The 23026-nt window shown below is 35.5% G+C and overlaps 1 protein-coding gene across 1 annotated transcript in view; it reads right to left on the reverse strand.

The window, feature by feature from the left end:
- The window catches only part of myo5aa (myosin VAa), a 96517-nt gene that overhangs the window by 67765 nt on the left and 5726 nt on the right, over window positions 1-23026 (reverse strand). Inside the window, exons 2-5 of the mRNA XM_051870535.1 lie at window positions 9353-9463; window positions 5767-5938; window positions 5538-5682; window positions 1949-2105 (exon numbers count right to left, since the gene is read on the reverse strand). Coding sequence (XP_051726495.1) covers window positions 1949-2105; window positions 5538-5682; window positions 5767-5938; window positions 9353-9463 — 585 coding nt within the window. The remainder of the gene's footprint in view (window positions 1-1948; window positions 2106-5537; window positions 5683-5766; window positions 5939-9352; window positions 9464-23026) is intronic.

The following is a 23026-nucleotide window of genomic DNA, read 5'->3' on the forward strand; positions in this document are numbered from 1 at the left end:
GTGGTATGGTTAGGTTTAAGGGTGGGTTAAGGTGTAAGAGAAGGGTCAACAGTGTAATTATGATGCAATTACAGAAATTAATTACATATGTAATTACATATATGCAGGCATTTTTAAAATACAAGTACAATGTAATCATGTATGTATGTACACAATAAGTGCATTGTATCAAATGACTATCAAATGATTAATGTTGAAGTCATCCGACCATGGTGTAGTTTGTTTATAGCCTATGTTCAGCTTTTTACTTCTGGTGATTGAATCTAGGCTTCAAAATTCATAAAACTTGTGTTCAATTGTGAAGGTTATCATGATGGACAAAATGTGTAATAATTAGGGCTGCCCTTGACTAAAGATTTTTCTAGCCGACTAGTTGTCGTTCATTTAAGCAATTAGTCGACTAATTAATAAACCATATATTATACGACTAAACCATATATAACTATATATAATACATAGCCTAATCAGCTCTGAAACGGATGCATAAAGCTTGCAGCAGCACACTGGCAAACATAATGATTATGAATGTGGCATGAAAAAGAGAAGGAGACTGTCTGAAAATTTTAATAACTTATTGATAGAAACTAGCGTTTTGTGTGTTTTCAGCTGCAGAGATGAAGTCGACGATGCTAACTCGTACTAGACACACCTATATGCACGTTTCATATGGATTACATAATCTGAGAATATTTGATTTAGATTTTAATTTACAAATAGATATTTTATGAACAGACATTTCAAGCGTTCCATAAACATTTCTCATGTCTGTGAGGCAAATATATGCTGAGTTTTGGTTCATTTTTGTGACGCGCTCAAGTTCACTTGAGATCAAGACGGCAGGAAGTGCATCCTGTTTGTTTTCATTATTTTACAAAATCACAACGTTTTGTTGTTATTTTGAGTATGACCAAAAGTATTTTAAGTTAAATGCAAGTGATTGCACCAGCGCCCCCATGTCATGCAGTAAGCACGCTCTCCACACAAACACTTGGATATGCAGCAAATAATAGAGCACATTTATCTAGGTGTTTAGGTTAGAGTGAATGAACTTGTAAAGTTGCTACTTACATGTTTCATGAATGATGAGTGAATGTTTGGATTTCCTGCCGTTAACGATCTGTCCGTCACAGACTGTCTGATTTCATCACTTCCTGTGGAGTTTTTTTTTTTTCTGCGACTAACCAACTAATGAAATTTTGGTCGACTAAGCCTTCTTGTCAACTAACAGTCGACTATTAGGGGGCAGCCCTAGTAATAATCATAGAGCTTATTTTCTGTGATAATCCAAAAGCCAATGGAAAAATACTATTGTGTTTTCACTTAGCGAACCAGGGTGATGCTAACTTCCGGGTTGGCCTACAAAAATACATCATTGCTGCAGCATATTATCTGTGCAGGATAATACTGCCTTTGAATTTGGTATTATAAGAAGATTTTTTTTCATAATTATAATAATTATGTAATTATTCCACATATCTTTTGGAATAGTCTTTATGTTTGGAGTTCCCATGATGCTTGTAGATGCTAAAATGTAAATGGAGGTAGCTAGTTTCTGAAACAAAGTGACTGTGTCTGTTTTAAGTATGTTGAAGAAATATATGAGCTGAGGACAGCAGAGAAGGTCATATGAGCTTTATGCTAACACTAAACTTACACTAATACACATATGAGCACTCAAACACACACATACACTCTCTGTCTCTGCTGCAGTACTGAGGGAAATGAGCCCTGGGGAGATGAAGACCATGCGGGGAAGAGCAGATATAATGCTCTGAACAAGACACTCGCATTCAGCCAGTGAACAGCTTTTAGCCTCCAAGCCCAAGGGGTTTGGCTCTCTGAGACATAAATGTCTTTATTATTAAAGACCTTCATGAAAACAAACAGCCCGGGTCTCAGTACTGATTCCAGAACGACACACTGATCTAGTGATGCAGGAAAAACTCACCTCCATGATGGGGTTGGATGCCAGAACTTTCTCCTCTACATTGGCTTCACTGGCAGAGCCGCTGACCGTGGCAAAGTAACGCATGGCGTATTTTGCTGAAACAGTTTTCCCTGCTCCGGATTCTCCACTCACAATGATGGATTGATTCCTCTCATCCCTGAATGATGTGAAAAATACAAATGAAAGGGAATAAGTTAAACTAGAATTTTCAATTTTTTGAAGAAAATGTGGTGTTTACTAGTGTCGCTAGGTATACTATGGTTTACTCATTAAGAATGCTGAAAACTATTGATTTGTATTGGTGTATGATGGTGTATTGCAAAGACCAAGAAGAAAAACACAAGGCTCTGAGAAAATAATGCTCCAACATATGAAAACTGTGGCTTTTGCTGCAAAACAGGCATCCACTGGTCAATTAACCTTTTAGACACACAGGTTCAGTTGTGCACACCATTGCAGCTGCACAGAGAAGAAACAGGAGATCCAAGAAAACGAGCAAGAGAAATATAACCATGGCTGGTCTATTTCTGGCTGGGCTGCAGTGAGCAACATTCTGACCTACAAACCTTCCCTTTAGATTGAGCAGTATAGCTCATACTCACACAGAGACATACTCTATGCAAACAGAAATACTTGGCTGATGCAATGCAAGCGCAGCTCCATTGTACCTAAAAAGATAGTTCAACTAAAAAAGACTCATTTAATCACCCTCATGTCATTCCTAACCAGTATGACTTTTTTCGGTGGAAAACAAAAGAAGATATTCTGAAAAAAGTGCTTTTTGTCCATACAATGAAAGTTATTGGGTATAATGTTGTTTGGACCGCAATGTTCTTCAAAATATCATCTTTTATGTTGCGAAGAGCAAAGAAATTCATAGAAGTTTGGAACATGAGGGTGAGCAATGCTCCAAGTGGGGCGGTACGCACCAGTACGAAGCACCGGGACTTCTATATTTTAAGCTGTAGCGTACCCTCACTTTTTCTTGCATACTGACACTTCTCACATGTTGCCGGTGTTGTGCCGAATTCTGACCCCTGCCAAATTTTTACCCCCCTAGCATTGGTATGTTTAGGATTAGGTGTGGGGGAGGGGTTAGGATTAGGCAATCAGCTAGTGACTTCAAAGGGGGGGGGAGACACCGGTAACAGGGGTGTCACTAGGCCCTTTTTCTACTCAGTTATCTGAACAATGTTTTTGAAGCGAAGCTGATTTGACAAAAGATTTGTGAAATGTTCTGAAAAAAAATAAATAAATAAATAATCATAAAAATAATTTTTTACAGTTCAGTAGCAGACAGCACTTAGTCAATGCACTAATTTAAAGGGGTGCATTGGGTACACTTATAATGTTAGTATGATTTTTACATCAAAAACTGTCACATTTTCCCACCCTGATTTAGCCCTCTTATTGGAACGCTCTGTTTTAAGGGGCGTGTCTGCTGTGAGACTTGTGTAAACGCCCACTGCTGTGATTTTCTAACATCTTTGCAATATGAAATAGCTAAGTATTACTGTCTCAAAAACTTTTAGCATGTTTTTACTATTACAGCACTCAAGGTTAACTAATCGTGAATCGTGAACTGTTAATTATAGCATTACATTTAAATCTATGGCATTATATTTAGTTTGTGGCATTAAAGGTTGCAGTGATGAACATTGTAGCCGATCACAGACATGTTATTGAGCGCATGAAAGCAGTGATCTCGTCGTTGCAACTCAATTTCTGCACACTAACAAATGCTTTCATCATAACTAACAGTGCAAACTCGATATAACTAAGAGATTTACTGAATAAAACGGGAGTCCAGAACTCAGTCACTAATAAACTTGCGCTGTTTGATTGACAGATCCAGCGACTGTAAAGAGAGCGTTCTTTGATCGCTTTCTATATAAAATTTAATCACTGATTAAGATTATTTTCATCCAACTAAGAGAAACAACGTGAAGTTGACCATTTAGTCACTGGTTTGATTTACTGACACATAGACAAAGAACATCTGACTACATGAATCATTATATATCAGATTGTGTATTAGAACTGACACAGTTACTTACATGTTGTTGCATTACTGTTAAGTCCATATCGTAAAAGTCTGTTTGCAAAGCCTGCACCGAAATGCGATTGATTTACCAAAGAATTCGACTGTCCTCCAAAAAAAAAAAAAAAACGACCTTATAGGTCGTTTTTCAAGCACCTTATTATGACCTATATTTACGTTTTAAAGTCATGCGCCCTCTAGCTGGCGTAAAAATAATGACAGTGTCGTGTTACGTCTGTCATCATGAAATGACGTATGACTGTCGTTACCAATCAAAATGTGTGTTCATTTAAATGCAGTGTGTGGAGTTTTTTACACCATTTCTCCTATTTCCATTTAGCAAAACTAATTTTTTTTATTAACGACTACACCCACCCCATCCCTAAACCTACCCTCAGTGATTTATAGTGCATATACTCTTTATGAACACATGCGCTCCTCTGGGTCGTATTTCAGGGAAGTGACAAACGACCTATATGGTCGTATTGGTTGGAGAACGTGTTGAAGAATTCACAGTGAAATACCGAATAGAAATAAATAATGCTCAACTGAGACATTCACATTGTTAAAAAAAAAAAACCATAATCCTTTGAAAGGTAATGTTATTTTTAGCCCTGTATCGCTATTCTCTCATCGTCATCTCACTAACACGCCAGTGGGCGGTGCTAACGTTGCAATGATGAAGTAGGCGTTGATTTCTACTGCAGAGGCAGTGTTTCACCTATGTCATAGATAGACATTCCAAGATCAGTTGTTTGCTGGGCCCGGTGTCAATAAAAGCTTTTATTGGACTAACAAAGAAGTTTTTAGTTCTGAAATTTACAGGATATTCTTATAGTACGATGATCCCTTATATATCAAAAGCTCAAGGAAAAGTCGATTTCTCAATTCATGACCCCTTTAAACTGCTTATCAGAGTGAATGGCAGAGAGAGAGAAACATCATGTAGTTATTTTGTTCTACTAAATAATGACCCAGCAACAGATTGTGACATTTATAACATTAGAGTAAAGGGATTTGTGGTTTTTGATGTCACTTTGAATTATAGAAGTGGCAAATTGATAGATTCATGTTTTTTGTTTGTTTGTTTGTTTTTTTTAAATAGAAAACAAAAAAAGGAATGGTTTAATATAGGGCAAATTAAACATATTGACAATCTAGACAATTACAGTAATATAAGGTTTGTCTATAGTCTAAATAAATACTAATGAATCTGATCTGGTTAGTTAAAATTATCTGAAATGAAATCAATATTCAGGGATTGACTTGAAAGGTAGTGTAGAACCTATTGTATGTATCGTTCCTGCCTATCCTATTATACAACAATATAGTAAAAAAAAATTTAATCATAGTGTGCAGCACATATTTACATATTCATCTAAACATTTGATTGTTGGCAAACAGTATGCCATTTGTCAGGTATTTCAAACTTGTTATTACCCCTGAGCGAAGAATGAAACCAAACTTCACCATGAGTATACCAGGGCCTTTATTCAGGTAACTAACAACTAGTGACAGTTTAACTAACTTAAACTTGCTTAGCCCCACCTGGCCATCTGTTTATAAGCCTCTTCTGCCACTGCGAAGATGTGAGGGTCCATGTCGCCCATATTCTGCCCGCTGTACGCATTAATGATGTCGGTTCCATAGATGGGAAGCGTCTCATATGGGTTTATAGCGACCAGAACAATACCTGGGTCAAACGATAAAAGATCATTGAGCTCAATAATTCTAGATACATTAAGTGTGTGTATGTCTGTTGTATGTGTGTGTTTACCGCAGTATGTGTAGATGAGTTTGGAATCAATGAAGCGCACTTTCAGGTTGTGTAACACAGCAGGCTCATGAAGGTAGCTGAGAGCCGTCAGGTCATTTTCTCCCACCAGGATATCTGGGTTACGTAGGTGTGGCAAGTTGTTCGTCTTGGGGTCCAATTTGTACTCCAGTTCCTGAATAACAATTCACAGCACAACAAATTATATGAAATTGTGTTGTGAGGGGAACCATCATACATCTGAAGTCAGACAATGGCTTTCTGTGAGGAACAGGCTGGAAAACTGATTTATTCACGCTTCAGGATACTCAAATCTGATTTGTTGCAATCGGTCAAAAGCCACAGAAGAATTTGACATTTGACATCACTGACTTTTGAGGCATCAGAATAATACAGGCAAGAATCAAAGGGATAGATCGCCCCAAAATTAAAATTCTGTCATGTCATTCCAAACTTGTATGACTTTCTTACTTCTGTGGAACATTAAAAAAAAGGACATTTTAAAGAATGTTGGTTACCATTAACTTCCATTGTAAAAAAAATAAATAAATAAATTATTCAGACATTTTGACCTGACCATGTTTTACTTAAGTGTTATCTGACATAATTAAGATTAATCTTTTCTGACACAGTTTAACTCTGAGATCTTGTCATATTTTATTACCATTGTTTTTAAACTACAGTGAATAAGCTGAATTAATGAATGAAATGTTCAATGTGTCTGAATAAATTTTGCTTTGACTGTATATATTTTTTTTAACCACACAGACAAAAAAAAAAATAATGATTTGGATCGACATGAGTGTGAGAAAAATTATTTTTCATTTTGGGTAAAATATCCCTTCAAGAGCTATGGCTTCTGGAAAGATTTTCATTGAATGAAGACTCACACAAATCTATCGTATGACTTCAGTATGACAAACTTGTAATGGAGCCCAACTCACATGTTTTTGTCCTTTTTGGAGCTGGACAGTTAATATTCACTTTCATGATATGAAAAGATCTATGTCAATCTGTAAAACATCTTTTGTGTTCCACTGAAGAAAAAAAAAAATCAAATAGATTTTGAACAACATGAAGGTAACAAAACTGCCATTTCTTTAACTCATACTGTAGTTCTCTGAATCATCATTTAGAGAAAAGTTTAGTAATAGATTGTAAATCGGTGAAATGAGGTAATAAAGCCATCGGACAAATGGAATACTCAACATTATTGAAATGACTACAAGGATCATAAGAATACAAAAAAATAAATACTTTTGCTGTCATTACCCTCCTACAGAGATCACTGATATGAGAATTAAGACTCATTTAGACCTGGAGCCATTGTTTAAAGGAATATTCAGGGTTATTTTGTGCATAAAAATGGATCAAAAATGTAACTAACATGGAAAAAGTAAAAAATTATGAAGTGCCCATGAGAAGGATGCGACAATCTAGAAATTTCAAAGTCGGACAAAGAAATGGTGTGACCATCGGACAATTAAATGCTCATTGGGTCAACAGGGTCACAAAAATAGGTTGAGAAGAAAAGATGCAACAACGAATATCTAATAATTATGCACATCTTAATGGTAATTATTACGATTGATGTGGTTTGGAACTGGTATATTTGAATTAGAAATGTGCTTAAAAAATAAATGATCAGAATATCTAATAATTATGCATACATTGCAATTTTTTGTTTGTTTGTTGTATGATGTTCATTCTATTGGTAACACTTTACATTTACAACAAGGTTCATTAGTTAACATGAACTAATAATGAACTGCACTTATACAGCATTTAATAATCTTTGTTAATGTTAATTTCAACATTTACTAATACATTATTAAAATCTTGTTAACATTAGTTAATGCACTGTGAACTAACATGAACAAAAAATGAACAGCTGTATTTACATTAACTAACGTTAACGAAGGTTAGTAAATACAGTAACAAATGTATTGCTCATGGTTAGTTCATGTTAGTTAATACATGTTTAACTAATGAACCTTATTGTAAAGTGTTACCATTCTATTCATCAGGACCAGTGTTCATATGTTTTATTAACAGTTCAGTTCATGTTAGTATTGTGTAACTACCATGGTAACTGTAGTTTCTGTAACCTTAAAAATGTTTTCACTTTGTGTTATTTTCATTTTTGATGACTGTGGTGGCTCATTCCAACTTACTAAATTTTGAATGAACAAAAACTAGTTTGAGACTGCTATTTATTAACCTTGTCTTTTAATACATTTATTCATCAGTGTTAGTGATATTCTTACAATTTATGTGTGTTGGGATGGTACTTGTGTGTGCGTTAACCATTTTTGAGAAATTAATTTGCTTGATTCAAATTCCCAAAAAATTGGGTCTTAACACTAGAACCGTCACGGGGTAAAATTTACCCATGGCTGTTTTTCAAATGTACATAACAGATTTTCAATAAAATATAGTCTTCCCAGTCACTGACTTACTAAAATTGTGTTATTTACAATCCCATGTTGTTAAAAATCGTTTAGATAAAACCAGATTAAAAAACAGGGCATTTATACCTATAAGCGCCATCGGGTCAAATTTACCCCATATATGACTGTATGTTTGCGCTGTCATTTTTGTGCCGTTTATGTTTTAACGTTCTATGTTACTAGGCAACGCCTTTCACCCACTGAGATCGCGGTAATCAGTTTTAGTCACAATGGATAAAAGGAGGCGATTTTATGGATGCCAAATAGAGACACTAAATGACATGAGTTATGAGTGCTATTTATTCTAGTCTCCCCTTTTTCCAAAAAATAGTTCTGATCTTTGATGTAATGAATAAAACAATTTGTAATAATTACCCCAAGTTTATTGGTGTACATAACCAAACAAATTAATAATTAATTAGGTGAAACTGCGCGCTTGAATTTGTCATTCATCATAGGCTACATCTTATGCAGCGCGGTGAATTATTATTTCTCATTATTGTCTATTTAAGGTATTTTAGTAATTTAAATAACATGAGTTATCTTAATATGTGATTAATGACATCTTATTATAATATTAAACCACCCAAATATGTATTTATTTCCTTTTAATTCTCATTGTCATTGCAGGCTGGTTTAGCAAATATTCACCAAAAAGTGATTAGTGTAGCCTGCTTAAAATAGCATAAAACAACGGGACAAAAACATAGCTGATGACTGATCATTATTTTTTTATGACTCTAGACATTACTTTGTAGACAGTGGCACAGTACAGTGATATAATGTGTTTCTTACCCATATCAAAACAGTAGTTGTGTGCGTGGGTAAATTTGACCCGCTAGCGGTTTTAGGTATACAACGACCCCTGGCGGTTCTAGTGTTAATGACCATGGGAAAATGTGGGTCCTACAGCCAAACCAGTCGAAAACCACTGGTCTATAGTACTTGGACAATGTGATTGAGAGTTGTATGTTTAACCTAATGGTTAATGATCTGGGCTGCTAACACAAAGGTTGCAGGATCAATCCCGTAGGCAAATCCCAAGAAAATTAAAGTACTCCAGTAAATCCATTATACTGTGAGCAATGTTAATAAAAATAGTCTGATGAGGCTCGTTACTCTAATATACACACACTGACCTTTCCATCCTCAAGCTGTAGTTGAAGTGCTCCGTCCCCTTGTCTGTAGTCCTTGGTGAGCTCTGCTGACCTCCAAACTTCCTCTACATCTGGGATCCAGACCCGTGCATACTGTACAGACAAAATTATCAGTCAATATCACTCGCCTACACAATGCTCCTTGAATAATGCTCTTTATTTGGTTGTTTTAACACGCATATTTGAAGCATTGTGATTAATGATATGAGAAAGTCAATTCTGCTCCTAAACATGTCAGCTGATGCGGACAAACTGTGAAAAACAGAACCAGCAACATTGTGCAAGTGCCCCATTATGCTATTTTAAACATTCCTAATTTTGTTTTAGAGGTCTTCTACAATAGGTTTACATGCATCCAAGGTCAAAAACACTTTAATTTTCTCATAATATACATTGCACATCACGGGTAATATTTGAAAAAGTACAATGGGGCACTTTAATTTAGATTTTAAAGAATCATGTCATGCCATACAACATATTCCATGCCGATTTTTTACAGAATAGAAAGAATAACTTGAATCAGCTATCATACTGTCTAACCTGCCTCCTCACTAAATCATAATTGCAACCATAATAATAGAGATGCATGAATGCAGTCATGACAACAGAAGACAAACAGCACAGTTCATCTGAGAGAACAACCAGAACCAACCAATAACCCTGATTATACATGAATGACTGACCCTATAAACATGAAGAAAGAAACAAACAACTATGCTGCACACTAAGTTCAGTCCTCGAGACTGTGGTCCATACATCCATAATATTAAAAAAACTAATACAATATTCATACAAACACTTTTGAGAGCTGACACAAAGTATAAAGAGAATAAGTGAGCATGGATGATCTACATTCTGTCAATTGGCTCCTACTTGTTTCTGAGTCAGTGTGTGTTTTAAGTGTTTCTGAAAGCAGCCTGACCGTGTCAGCAGTGATTACGTCAGAGTTAGTCACGCGGGCCAGATGGGATATAGTCCAGCTTTCCACACCATCATTATAACTCATTCGTGTATGAGGCTCACACAGACACACTGGCACACACAGCCCTACACCTCAGAAAACTGCTCATGTATTTTTAACAACATGGAGTGATATTAAAGTCAAAAGTACCAATACCAGTGAAATTTCACAATATCACATTTCACAATAAACATCCTAAATTAAAAAAATAAAATAAAAAAATAGAATGTGTACGTATTTCTCAATTAAGCAAATATTGCTTCCAGTTTTTGATGTAATTCAAATAAATTAAGAGCAGTGAGTGGCTCTTTTTTTCTGTCAATATTGTTGTTTGATTAATATTAATGACATATTTGACACAGCAGCAGGTCTGTTAGGTTGAATGTAGGCTGCATAGCCTAATACATTGATCCAACATGTTGCATTTTTATTCACAAATCAACTGAGTTTACATTATTACCTCACCAGGTGGCCATTTTGATTAAAAAAAATGCATTTGATGGCTTATGCGCAGCCGCATTGCCATAAACGCTTCTCACACAGCATGCTCACAAATACAGCAGCCGCCTAACAATGCACTGATACAGAATTAGTTTACAACTACAACTGTAGACCGGTACTGTTAGATTTTTATTTTAGTTTTGACTTCTCCCCATCACAGTATCAATACAAATCCAATGCAACGTTAGAACCCTACCTCACTTGAACCCTAAGGCATAGCAATTCGTAATGCCTGATCAGAAAGTCTGCAATAAGAAGTAATGCATTTGCATTGAGTATAAGTTATTAGGCTAACTAACTAGTTAATGGTATGTGAATAGAAATGTAAATTTTTATCAAATTAAAAATAGAAATTTTCATTTCATTTATTAAACTGATGTTATATATTTTAAAAAAAGACATTAATTGACAATTTGATGGTTAAGACAACATAGGCCTATATATTAAGATGCAATGGTGTAGGGTTTCTAATAAGGCAAGAAATTGAATACCCAAAAGAAGTTCTGTCAGTCGGTTAAATCACTTTGGGATGACTAAATTAGCTTTTAGCAGATACACACATTTAAAAATAACATTCAGATGACTCAATGTACACTCGCAACTGTTTTCGTTTGTGTAATATGATATGCACCACCATCTAGACTGACTAAATACAGGTCATAATAAAGAGTTGATGTCTTATTGACAGTATCCAGAGATTTTTATATAATGTAAACATTCTAAATTGATTAAGGTATTAAACATTGTTATCTTTGAGCAGAACTTTAAACAGTGCTAAAATGGCCAAGCACAAATTCTGTGTTTTTAAAAATCTTACTAGGGTTGTATGTGGCCTACCCAGCAGGCACACACATACTGTACATCTCCAAGATGTCTGTTAAAGAGCGCATCATCTCGAAAGCCTCTGTTACACACAAATATCTGATAAACATCTTCAAAATGCAATTTTACATGCATTCTAAAACATAAACATCTTTTTAGAAATTTTCTAAATGCCTATTTAAAGAGGACCTATATTGATTTTTTACATTTTCATCTTTCTTTAGTGTGTAATGTTGCTGTTTGAGCATAAAAAAAAGTTACAAAGCACAAAGTCCAGGGAGTTATTCTCTATATCAGTAAGCACCGTTTCTGAACTCCCTGAAACGCCTTGATTGTAGTCTTTCATTTTCTTCCGGGAATGTACACATCACAGTATTCCTCATTTAAATAATTCCCGCTCCAATACACACAAAAAAAAAAAAAACAGATTTCCGCTTTTCAGAAGGAGGGGCTTCATTGAGACCCGAACTAAACAGAGAGTTACAGACAGACTGAGAAGAGAGTACCAATACCAATACCGATATCTGACATTTCTCAATTTTAATAGATTCTCATTTTGATGAACTGATATTGATTCTTAAATCCCAAGAATCTTTTTCAGTTAATGTGTGAACAAAACTTTACTAAACATTATTTGTAGCGTGCCTTTCATACAATAAATTGCAATAAGCTTTGTGCTTTGTTACATTTAATATGAAACAAAGTCCAGCTTTCAAATTCGGTCAATTTAATTATGAAATTCCAATAATAAATACTGTTTAGGCATGCTTTAATGTGGCGTGACAGATCACCGTAGACGCCTCAGTTCAAGCGAAGCAGCAGCGTGGAGATACTAGTTATTACACAAAAATAAACATGATTGATCATTAGAAGGTAGGCTGAAAGAAACAGTACAACTTACTAAAATTTAGAGATTATCAGTTCAGGTGTGCTCCGGGCTGCTGCTTGAACTGAGATGGCACAGCAATCTATCACAGCATATTAAAGGGCACCAAAACGATATTTATTGTATGAATTTTGGTATTAAATTGACAGAGTTTGAAAGCTCTGACTTTTTTTCATATCAAAAGTGACAAGCAAAGCTTACTGAAATTATTGGATGGCAGAGGTGCAACAAATAATGTTTAATTCGGTGAAGTTTTGTTCACATAAAACTGAAAATTTATTTAGACTCCAAAATGGTTTCATACGAAAACTAATTTTCATTTGAATATTTTCGGTTGCCAAAATTTGGGTGCATCTCTTAAAAAAAAAAAAAACATCTTCCAGATGAAAACGCACACATGAAATAGACGTTTTTCCAATGTACATGTGCCATCTTGGGTGAGCTCTTCAGTAAACACTAGAAAAGCAACTATGATAATACACAATAAATCAGTCATAGTAGTGATGGATTGCCCTTGGGGGTGATGGGGGGCAGGTGTGAATGAGCAGAGGAGTTACAGTAGGAGGTGGGGTTTACCCAATCAGTTTAAAAACAAACAGTTAATATCTATTTTTATCTGCACAGTGTTCTGCATTCCTCTCTGCCTGCCTCTTTTAATTATTTTGTTTCCTTGTTTGCCAGCAGTCTGATTAACAAAATCATTTTGCAGAGATGTTGACACATCAGAAAAACAGAGAGAAAGCAAACAGATTGTCCATCTCCATAGCAACGTCATTAACCCACGCATGGAACCCATCATCTAAACGTGAAGTTGTAAAGTTATTGATTATTGACTAAATGCGATTCTGTTACCAGTGTGTGAGTAGAGGGTTGTATACCTAATAATTAATGGTCGACCGATATTGATTTTTTGATGGCTGATGCCAATATCTTATAGAGCAATATAATATAGTGGCTCGATGGCTGATATATTATATATATATATATATATATATATATACCTCTTGCATTGTCAATATAAGATCTTGACCAAAAATTGATGCACCTCTTGAAGGAAATAACAGTCATTTCCTTCAAGAGGTGCATCAATTTTTGGCCAAGATCTTATATTGACAATGCAAGAGGTGAGCACTCTGTAAAGTCTACTCAGCACATGAATTTAAGGTCTGGACTCAGAGGTGCCAATTTATGTGTGAAAATGATTCTTCATGCTCCCTCTCAACCATACTTTAACAATTTGAGACTGATGAATCTTGATATTGTCATCCTGGATTATGGCCATGATGTGTCTTCCTACATGGTTAAGAAATGAAAAGCTACACACTCCATCAATTAGGCCATGCGTCACCAAAGTTTTTTTTTTCAATGGCTAGCGTACTTTTCCAATTGTTTCTAATGGGAGCGCCACATTTTTTAAACGTCAAGAGCGTAACAAGGCGCTGAGCACCTTTTTCATGCTCAAGAGCTGAGCGCTCTGCATTTTTTACCGGTCACCTCAAATTGCAGGATGTTCAACTTTGAGTAAAACGCTGCTCTCATCACTGTCACTTTTTAGTCAGCCATCCAATCAGGGTAGAGGAGGGGCGGGTCAAATACAACACCGACCAACTATCACAACATTCTTGCTGTACAACGACATCAAGCAGAGAATGGAACAAAATGGATGAGAATGTAATATTGCTGGTCTTTGAACATATATAGCAAGTACTCCACATTGTGCCGACATTTTTAGTCTGAAACAAATAGGGCCCTATAATTTCCGCGATGCAGAAAACGCGGACGGAATCGCGGAATCCAGTCATAAAAACGGAATTTAGTATATAACGCGGAATGTCACGGAATTTGTCAAATTTTTGATGAATGAATAAAAAGCTGATCAGTACACCTAAATCAAATCGCGATATAGACTAGTGTCCGTGAATATTAAACCGCAAATAGACTATTTAAATATGAATCCTGCATATCTGTGTGCCTCTGAAATTAATAACGCGGAAGCGGCGAAGCGCATTTACCTCACACACACACGCGCGCGCATGCATGTACGCACACACACTGAAGCACGTGCGATGCTCGCAGTGTTTTCATCCTCGAACGCACGAAATTCATCTCCAGAGCCGCTCTGAAAGTCACTTCATCAGCATTTAACCGCTTTGTTCATAAACAGAGAAACTCAAAGCTCTCAGCAACTCGTCAAAATAAAAGTTCGATTTAACTTGACAGAAACATATGTGATGTACAGTAGAATTTAGATAAATTAATTTAATAATAAATTATTAAAACTATCTTTTTAAGGAATAATCTCAGTTTTTCTTCCATGTTTTAATTTTAACAGTAAAGCTCTGCTGTGCAGCACATTGTTTGACAAAAAAGTTTAATTTCATGATTAAAAGATAAATTAAATGGTATGCGTTCATTTGATTGCCGGAAAAATTAAAATACAAAACAGAATTTCTGGGGAAAAAAAAAAAAAAAAACATTTCATAAAAATACTTTTTTTAATTAATAAATTTTGTTGTTTTTAAGAATTCAATTAATTAGACATGCTTTTTGATTATTAAAATGTAATTAAACCATTAAAATGGAATTTGGTAAAAATAAAACAGAATTTGAGGAGAAAGAATAAAACGTATATCACAGGGCCCTAAAAAATTTAATTTTTTGTTAAACTTTTAATAAATTGTTGGTAAATTGGATAAGTTTCATTATTTAAATTAATTAGACATGCTTTTTGATTACTAAAATTTAATTTAACCATTAAAATGGAGTCCAAAAAAAACAGAATCAAGAAAAATTAAAACGGAAAAAAAACGGAATTTGGGAAAAAATAAAACGGATTTCATAAGGCCCTAAACAAATTATCTGAGAAATCTGTTTCAAGTAACAGTGCCGCGGATATTCCATATCATAGCAACAAAGCGTCTCAAGTGAAAAAAAACGCTGCGCTGCCGAAGCGTTAAAATAAACAGATTATACTTTAGATGGTAACTTATTGATTCTGTAATTTTATTAGTGTATTTTTCACAAATAAAGACATTAAAAAAAAATAAAGATGTAAAAGGACATAAGCACTGTAACCAATGGGGGGCACTTAGTAATCTGGTAAGTTTGTGCACACTAGGAATCATATTTTTTTCAAATAAAGACAAGAGAACACTAATTGCATACAGCACACAGTGAAAATGGCATCAATATGACAGTGGCCAACTGGAATTAAAGTCCAGGGTTTAAAGTTTGTCGATTGTGCATTTCGATTGTCATTTGAACTCTCCTCTCCACATTCAATTCTCATATACTAATTGTTACAGACAAAATACACACGTTCATGCAGTCTAGAAATGCACACTTCACAAGATCTCACAGCTGGTTTCTTAAAGTCTTCAAGGTCTGTGAAAACAAATGTTTATTAGATATTCAAAGACTTGTTCAAATTATATAAATAAGTATTTGCTAAATGCTGACAGTAGATAAGAAAGTATTACATTGTTTGCCTTTCTATTACTAATAATTTAAAAGGAAATACTATAATACTTTTTTGCATACCGTTTACTTTGTTATAATGTGTTAGACAGAGCTGTTAAACAGAGAAGACAGAATGGAGCACTGTGTGCGCTCAGGCGATGTCAAAATAAAAGTCCCGTTTCCGACACGTGGCCAAACAAAAAAACTTATCGGCTGATGGGGATATTTTAAAAAAATGCCAATTAGTTATCAACCACTAATAATATTTATACATAATATATACATGCGGTTCAGAAAGAATATGCAAATAAATATAGAGATGTGCTTTAAATCAGACCACCATCCACAGAAGCAGTGACGTATGCATTTGTTTAACCTGAGTCTCTGGAGAAGACCATCCCAGAACTGAGCTCCTAGCAACAGAGAGACAGGAACAAGAGGAGAGAGGGTAAAAATAGCATCTCAACACGATCACACACGGTCACTACACCCGACACAACTTGCTCCTCTATCTCTCCCACTTGGTCGCATTCACACTCATCGACGATTACCCATAATGCCAGAAAATTGAGTATTACACGATGGTGTGAAATCCGTATGTGTGGTTGCAATACATCTGAAAAAACATGAGATAATCCTCATGTGACACAACCACATGATTCAGCAGACAGAGACAGGCATTCGCACACACACCTGACCCAGCAACTAATGAAAGGGCATCTGTAATGTGACATAATATATGAGCATGTGGCATGTTCAGCATACACACATTCATTTGAACTGATGCATCTAGAAGGTCTCATTATAGAAATATTCAATGCTCATAGGCCACATACACAATGCTAGATTTTGGAATTTTAAAACAGTATGCGTGAGTTATCATCATTCTGTGTTTATACAGACCAGTCACTTACAAAATAATGTCAGATATAGTGATAACTATAGTAATGTCTTGGCATCTCATGTATGAATGCTAAAGTCTAATGTCACGTGTTTACTTCATTTTCCGTGTTCCGCTCTGTCTCGCGCACAGTTGTGTCTGCACAGCTTTTAAAGTATAAAAATGAAAATTGTGTCCTTTATTACTCACCGTCATGTCGTTCTACACCCGTAAGACCTTCGTTCAACTTCAGAACACACATTTAGATATTTTTGATGAAATCCGATGGCTCAGTGAGGCCTCTATTGCCAGCAATGTCACTGAACCTCTCAAGATCCAGAAAGCTACTAAAGACATATTTAAAACAGTTCATGTGACTACAGTGGTTCTACCTTAATATTATAAAGTGACGAGAATACTTTTTGTGCGCCAAAAAAAATAAAAAAAATAACGACTTTTCAGCGCCAAAGTCACGTGATTTCAGTAAATGAGGCTTCGTTTATGCGATTCGAAACACAGATTCGAAACAAAAGATTCGTAAAGCTTCGAAGCAGTGTTTTGAAATCGGCTGTCACTAGATATTGTTGAAAAGTCGTTATTTTGTTTTTTTGCCACACAAAAAGTATTCTCGTCATTTTATAATATTAAGGTTGAACCACTGTAGTCACATGAACTGTTTTAAAGATGTCTTTAGTAGCTTTCTGGATCTTGAGAGGTTCAGTGACATTGCTGGCAATAGAGGCCACACTGAGCCATCGGATTTCATCAAAAATATCTTAATTTGTGTTCCGAAGACGAACGAAGGTCTTACGGGTGTAGAACGACATGAGGGTGAGTAATTAATGAAATTATTTTCATTTTTGGGTGAACTAACCCTTTAATGATACAAAAGGTTTACTAAATGTCATGTTCAAGTAAGTGGAAAGATTATGTTGTGAAGGAATGTGATTTTTAACAACTACAAGTCATGAAATCCAAATTTACCATATTAACTGTACGTTCTGAAACCTGATCTTATTGAAAGTTTCATTTGTGAATGTTTCGTTTGTGTTAGTGTGTGCAAGTCCATGTGAAGCGCATTGAGTTCAACAGTGTGAAAAAAGGTTAACCTGGGACAAAAACCCAGCGTGAAGACTTTAGCCTCTTCTAAACCAGGGTTTAGATGAGGCTAATCCCAAACAGGTGAACTACACCTCTAATGACTAAAAGTCATTAACCTAATCTTCACCTGATGTGACATCGCAATCCCATTCAATTGTAGTGTTTCAATGAAACCCACACTGATCTCATACTGAGCCACGTGAAAACTCATTTCCTGACCACGTCATTCACTCTGGATGACATAAGTATTATGTTCATGAAGTTAAGTTTATGAGGTAATTCAGACATACTTATTCTTTCACTGCATTTTTTCATGCTATTACCAAATGTAGTCTTGCACACATGACTATCAATCCTATAAAGATGTGTAAACAATAGTTTACCAAAAATGAAAATTCTGTCATCATTACCTACCCTCATGTCGTTCCACACTCGTATGAGATATTCTGAATTACTAGCAACTATGATGAATGGAGACTGAAGCTTTCAAAACGAATTCAAAGACATTGTTGTCAGTGTTAGTATAAGCCAATATGACTCATGCGCAATATTTCAAGTCAACCGTGGTCATATGATAACTTTGTGTGAAGAATGTATGCAAAGTCTAGTGATTATTAACTGAAAATTTTGACCCCAGACGTACAGTAGATCTCCTTACTTCATGAGAGAAGTAGCAATGTCCAATTGGGAACATTCTTTTGAGTCTCCAATAAATCAGTTGATTTGTTCAAAAAATGATCTGAACAATTTGCTCAGTAATTGCAGTGATTCACTGGCTTGATGATCTGGCCGCTGTGGTTAACCGCTCACTGCACTATTTTATGACTTTGATAAAACTAGAATATAACATAAGAGGGTGAGTAATTACAGAATTGTACTTTTTTTTTTTTTGTGCACTATTCTTAACTTTAAACCCAGCTTTCATTAGTTGTCTTAAGGGTATGCAATATAAGCAAATAGTTATATAATAACAACAATGGAAATTAAACTTCAAGTTCAACTGACAAAATATTTTGGCTAATTATTGGCTAATATTGGCTAATTATTTGACCAATCGTGGCAATACACGCATGTATTTAAACTGACTTTAAAGGGAATGGGAGATGACACTCTGATTGGTTAATCGCATGTTATGCACAAAACACATCCATGACTCATTAAGAGACTATGTACAAGTCTTTTGGACCTAGCCGATACCATTTTTTCCATCGTTAAACTAGCAGAAGTGGATTCGGACACGCTCTAAGTGCACCATGCGCTTCAGAATATGCGCTTAGATTGTTAAAATAGGGCCCTTTATGTCAGAATTGCAAAACATAAACTTGCAATTGCAAGTTATTAAGTCATAAATGTGAGATATAAACTCAATTCTGAGAAATAAAGTCACATTTGCTAGAAAAAAGTCAGAATTGTGGGATATACACTCGCTGTTGTGAGAAATTGCGAGTAATTGCTAGTTTATTTCTCGCAGTTCTGACTTTTTTTTCTTCGCAATTGTGGGTTTAGGCCTATATCCCACAATTGTGACTTTTTTCTCCGAATGATACTGACACAGAATAAGATAATATTAAAAATATCTATATGGCAGTTTTTTTTTTCTCATGTATCAAAAATGGTATCAAATATTATTATTTTTCAAGGTAACGTATCGAAGTTAGAAACTCCAGTTTCGTGACAACACTAACATAAACTACATTTCAAGCCTGTGCCAATGACTTAAAAATAAATAATTACACTGGTCTCGATTAAAATACAAAACCATTTGAGCAATATGACCTTTATAAAAGAGGAATGTGATTATTTGTGTGTTTTAGAGAGAAAAAGAGAGAGATGGGGGAGGGGGAGGGTACTTTACAAAGCATTTATAAATCGGTTCACGGTCAAACGGAGATTATAGAATTAACCAGCTTTCACTTTAGAAGTTGCAACTTCTTTTCCTCTGTACACTCACTCTTCCCTTACTCCACTCATCCTCTTGAAGATAAACAGAGATTCATTTTTATCAAACACATTGATCACAGCTGCAATTTCATACAGACAAAGAGGTCAGATTCAATAAAAATTACTCAATTTCTTCATAAATCATGATGATTTTGAATGTCCAAAACCCCAGTAACACAGGTCTCTGGTACAGCCCTCTGGCTATTCATGAAACTCATAAAACAGAGTCACACTATAATCCACCCCTCATTCTAGTCAGACCACATGGCTGTCTGTGTGAGAGCTTGAAGATTACAAAATCAGTTAAATGAACTTTCTCATCTGTATGACATTCACATCTCAGCTGACTGCAAACTGAGAGAGAGATTTGTGTAAAGGGAAAAGTTCAACCATATGACACCTCAGAAAAGATGTTTTGAAAAATCTCCAAGCTGCTCTTGTCCATACAATGAAATGAATGTGATTTACATTAACAAGCTCAAAAAGTATCATAAAAGTATTATAAGAGAGTGTATAATATATATATATATATATATTTCACACACACACACACATATATGTATGAATGTATGTACATATGTATGTATACGTGTGTGTGTATATGTATATTTATATATATATATATATATATACACACACACACACACACACACACACTGTACACACATTGGTTTTCATACTTATTGCAAATACAAGCATACAAGCATGAATGAGATCTGTTCCTTACATAAAGGTATTGCATGACTTCTAAATACTTGGAATATAGTATGGACTACATTTAAGATACTTTTATGGAGTGTTTGTGTCCTTTTTGAAGCTTGACAACCCCAGTCCTTTCGCTTTCATTTTGCAGAAAAGTGCAGGTTAGACATTCTGCTAAACATCTTCATTTTGTGTGAGCTATCCCTTTAAATGTTACATGATGCTCTGGGCTTTGACCTCACAGTTTAAAGGAGAAAACAAGGAAAACCAGAAAGGGAGAGAGAGCAGAACAGACCATCACATGACAGACGCTCATGTGAAAATCTGCTGCCTGCTGTTTCCCAGAGTCTCGCTTCACCAGCAAACCCTTCACCCACCGCACTGTTACTACTGACCAGCTCTCACATATGCTTGCCAAAAATGCCTGAAATCCCACAAAATCTGTTTGTTGGAAAAAATAACTACATTGCACTTGTTTACAGTTATTCCAAGCATTCCAACGCCAGGTTATCCAGGATTCTCTGCGGCACAGAAAAGTGCACAGAACACCCATACTGATAAATTACCACAGCCAAGACAGGAACTCATCCAAATGTAATGATGCAAGATCAAATTCAGTCAAATTAAATGGAGATGCGATGTACACACGGACAATAAAATCCCATGATATGAGATCACGGCCCATTTCCAACAGACCACTGAGCAGAGCGTCTTCCTTATAAGCATAATTGTTGCATGATTCAATCCTTAGCAGTTCACACTGATTCATGCTTATGGTAGTATCGAATTAATAAATCTAATCTAATCTGTATCCTCAATAGCAACATACAAAGTATTTGCTGAACTGAATCCAAACCATGAGAAGAGAACAGTGAAGCCGTTAGAAATTTGAAAATTTACATCTATAATGACCAAGTACACCAAAACCAGGTGCAATGAAAGAATTAGCATTATTTGAATCAGTTCAACTCAGAATTGTAATAATTAATAATTAAAAAATAAATTATCTTTTATGTGAGTCTTTTTATGCAACAATAAGAAAATGGTCAGAAAATGTAACATTCATAGGCATATTCCGATAAAAAAAAGGGGGGGTAAGACCACCAGGGATTTTCTAACCAATTCAGATAGTTTCTCCAAAAACCTGATCACCAAGTAGGAAGTAACACCGTGAATCTTGAAATTACATGCGTTCAAAACAAGCAAAAGGATATTAATTCCAGTACTTACTTTAACAAACATAAAATCCAACTCCTGGTTCATGTTTAAAACATAAACTGCTCTATTTCATACTGAAGACTAAAAGAATGATGTCTGCCCTATTTCTGCCAGAGCTGGGAAACAGGTTATGGATCGCTCAATGCAGCTGATTGGATCCCTGATCCCAGACGGATATATATTGAGGGACTCTGGGAGACGGTTTTTCTGAGTGGCTGATACTCTAGTGAGCAGAGAGAGTTGTTTGTCTGTATCATCAGCTGTTCTTAGAACAGCCAAACCCTCTAGTGTCACATGAGCAAGAACAGAAGTTTTTTTTTTGTTTGTTTTTTAAATGCATAATTTTGCAAAGCACATACAACAACTGCTGCTTGCAGGAAGGACGGTCAATGGACAGAATCAACAAGAGAGAGAAGTTTAAAACTTGTATGCGAACATGCCAACAGATGCCACATGCTGTAGCAGTGAGCAGTTGCTGCAGTAGTACAAGGGTCTTTTTTAACGCTCATTCCATTTAGTCCTATACAGAGCTTATTTACCTCCTAGTAATGCAATGCACATGTTGGCAATCAGTGGTTTGCCATTTAAGAACGGAGTCATTCACATATCTGTTTATCACTGGGTCGAAAACATTGTTACAACATAAAACGTCCAAGATAATAAAAAGATAAGCATCCATGTTGGTTTTATTGGTTTAAAAAGGTCAAGATATACTCAAGGCAAAGTTTTTTCTTTTTCGCTTAGGGGTAAAAAAAAGTTCAAAAATCATGAACAGTATACTGTTAGCAAACATCCCCATGCTGCTGATAGCGATGTTTAGATGAATATGTACATATGTGCTGGCTGCTTTCCTTTCAATAACAAAAACACACAACATGACATTGGTGAGAAAAAAGTGGTTAAGAAAGCATCTGACCATAGTGACATGGATATGTTTGCACCAGCTCTGGAATTTGCATCTACAATGCAAGTAAATCCGTCTCATATCCGACCACGAGAGGTGACTAAAAAAAAATGTCTTTTATTAGCCAATGGCTAGTAAATTGTATGATTTCAGAAACCTGTAGCCTAATTGAGTTAAGGGCAAAAAATAACCGCAGGAGAGTGTGCACATGCGGGGCTCGTTGACAGAACTGTCACTGTCCCGATTAGACCAGTGCTGCTTTGTCATGAAAGTTTATCATT

Source organism: Ctenopharyngodon idella, chromosome 18 (genome assembly GCF_019924925.1).
Source record: "Ctenopharyngodon idella isolate HZGC_01 chromosome 18, HZGC01, whole genome shotgun sequence".
NCBI lineage: Eukaryota > Metazoa > Chordata > Actinopteri > Cypriniformes > Xenocyprididae > Ctenopharyngodon > Ctenopharyngodon idella.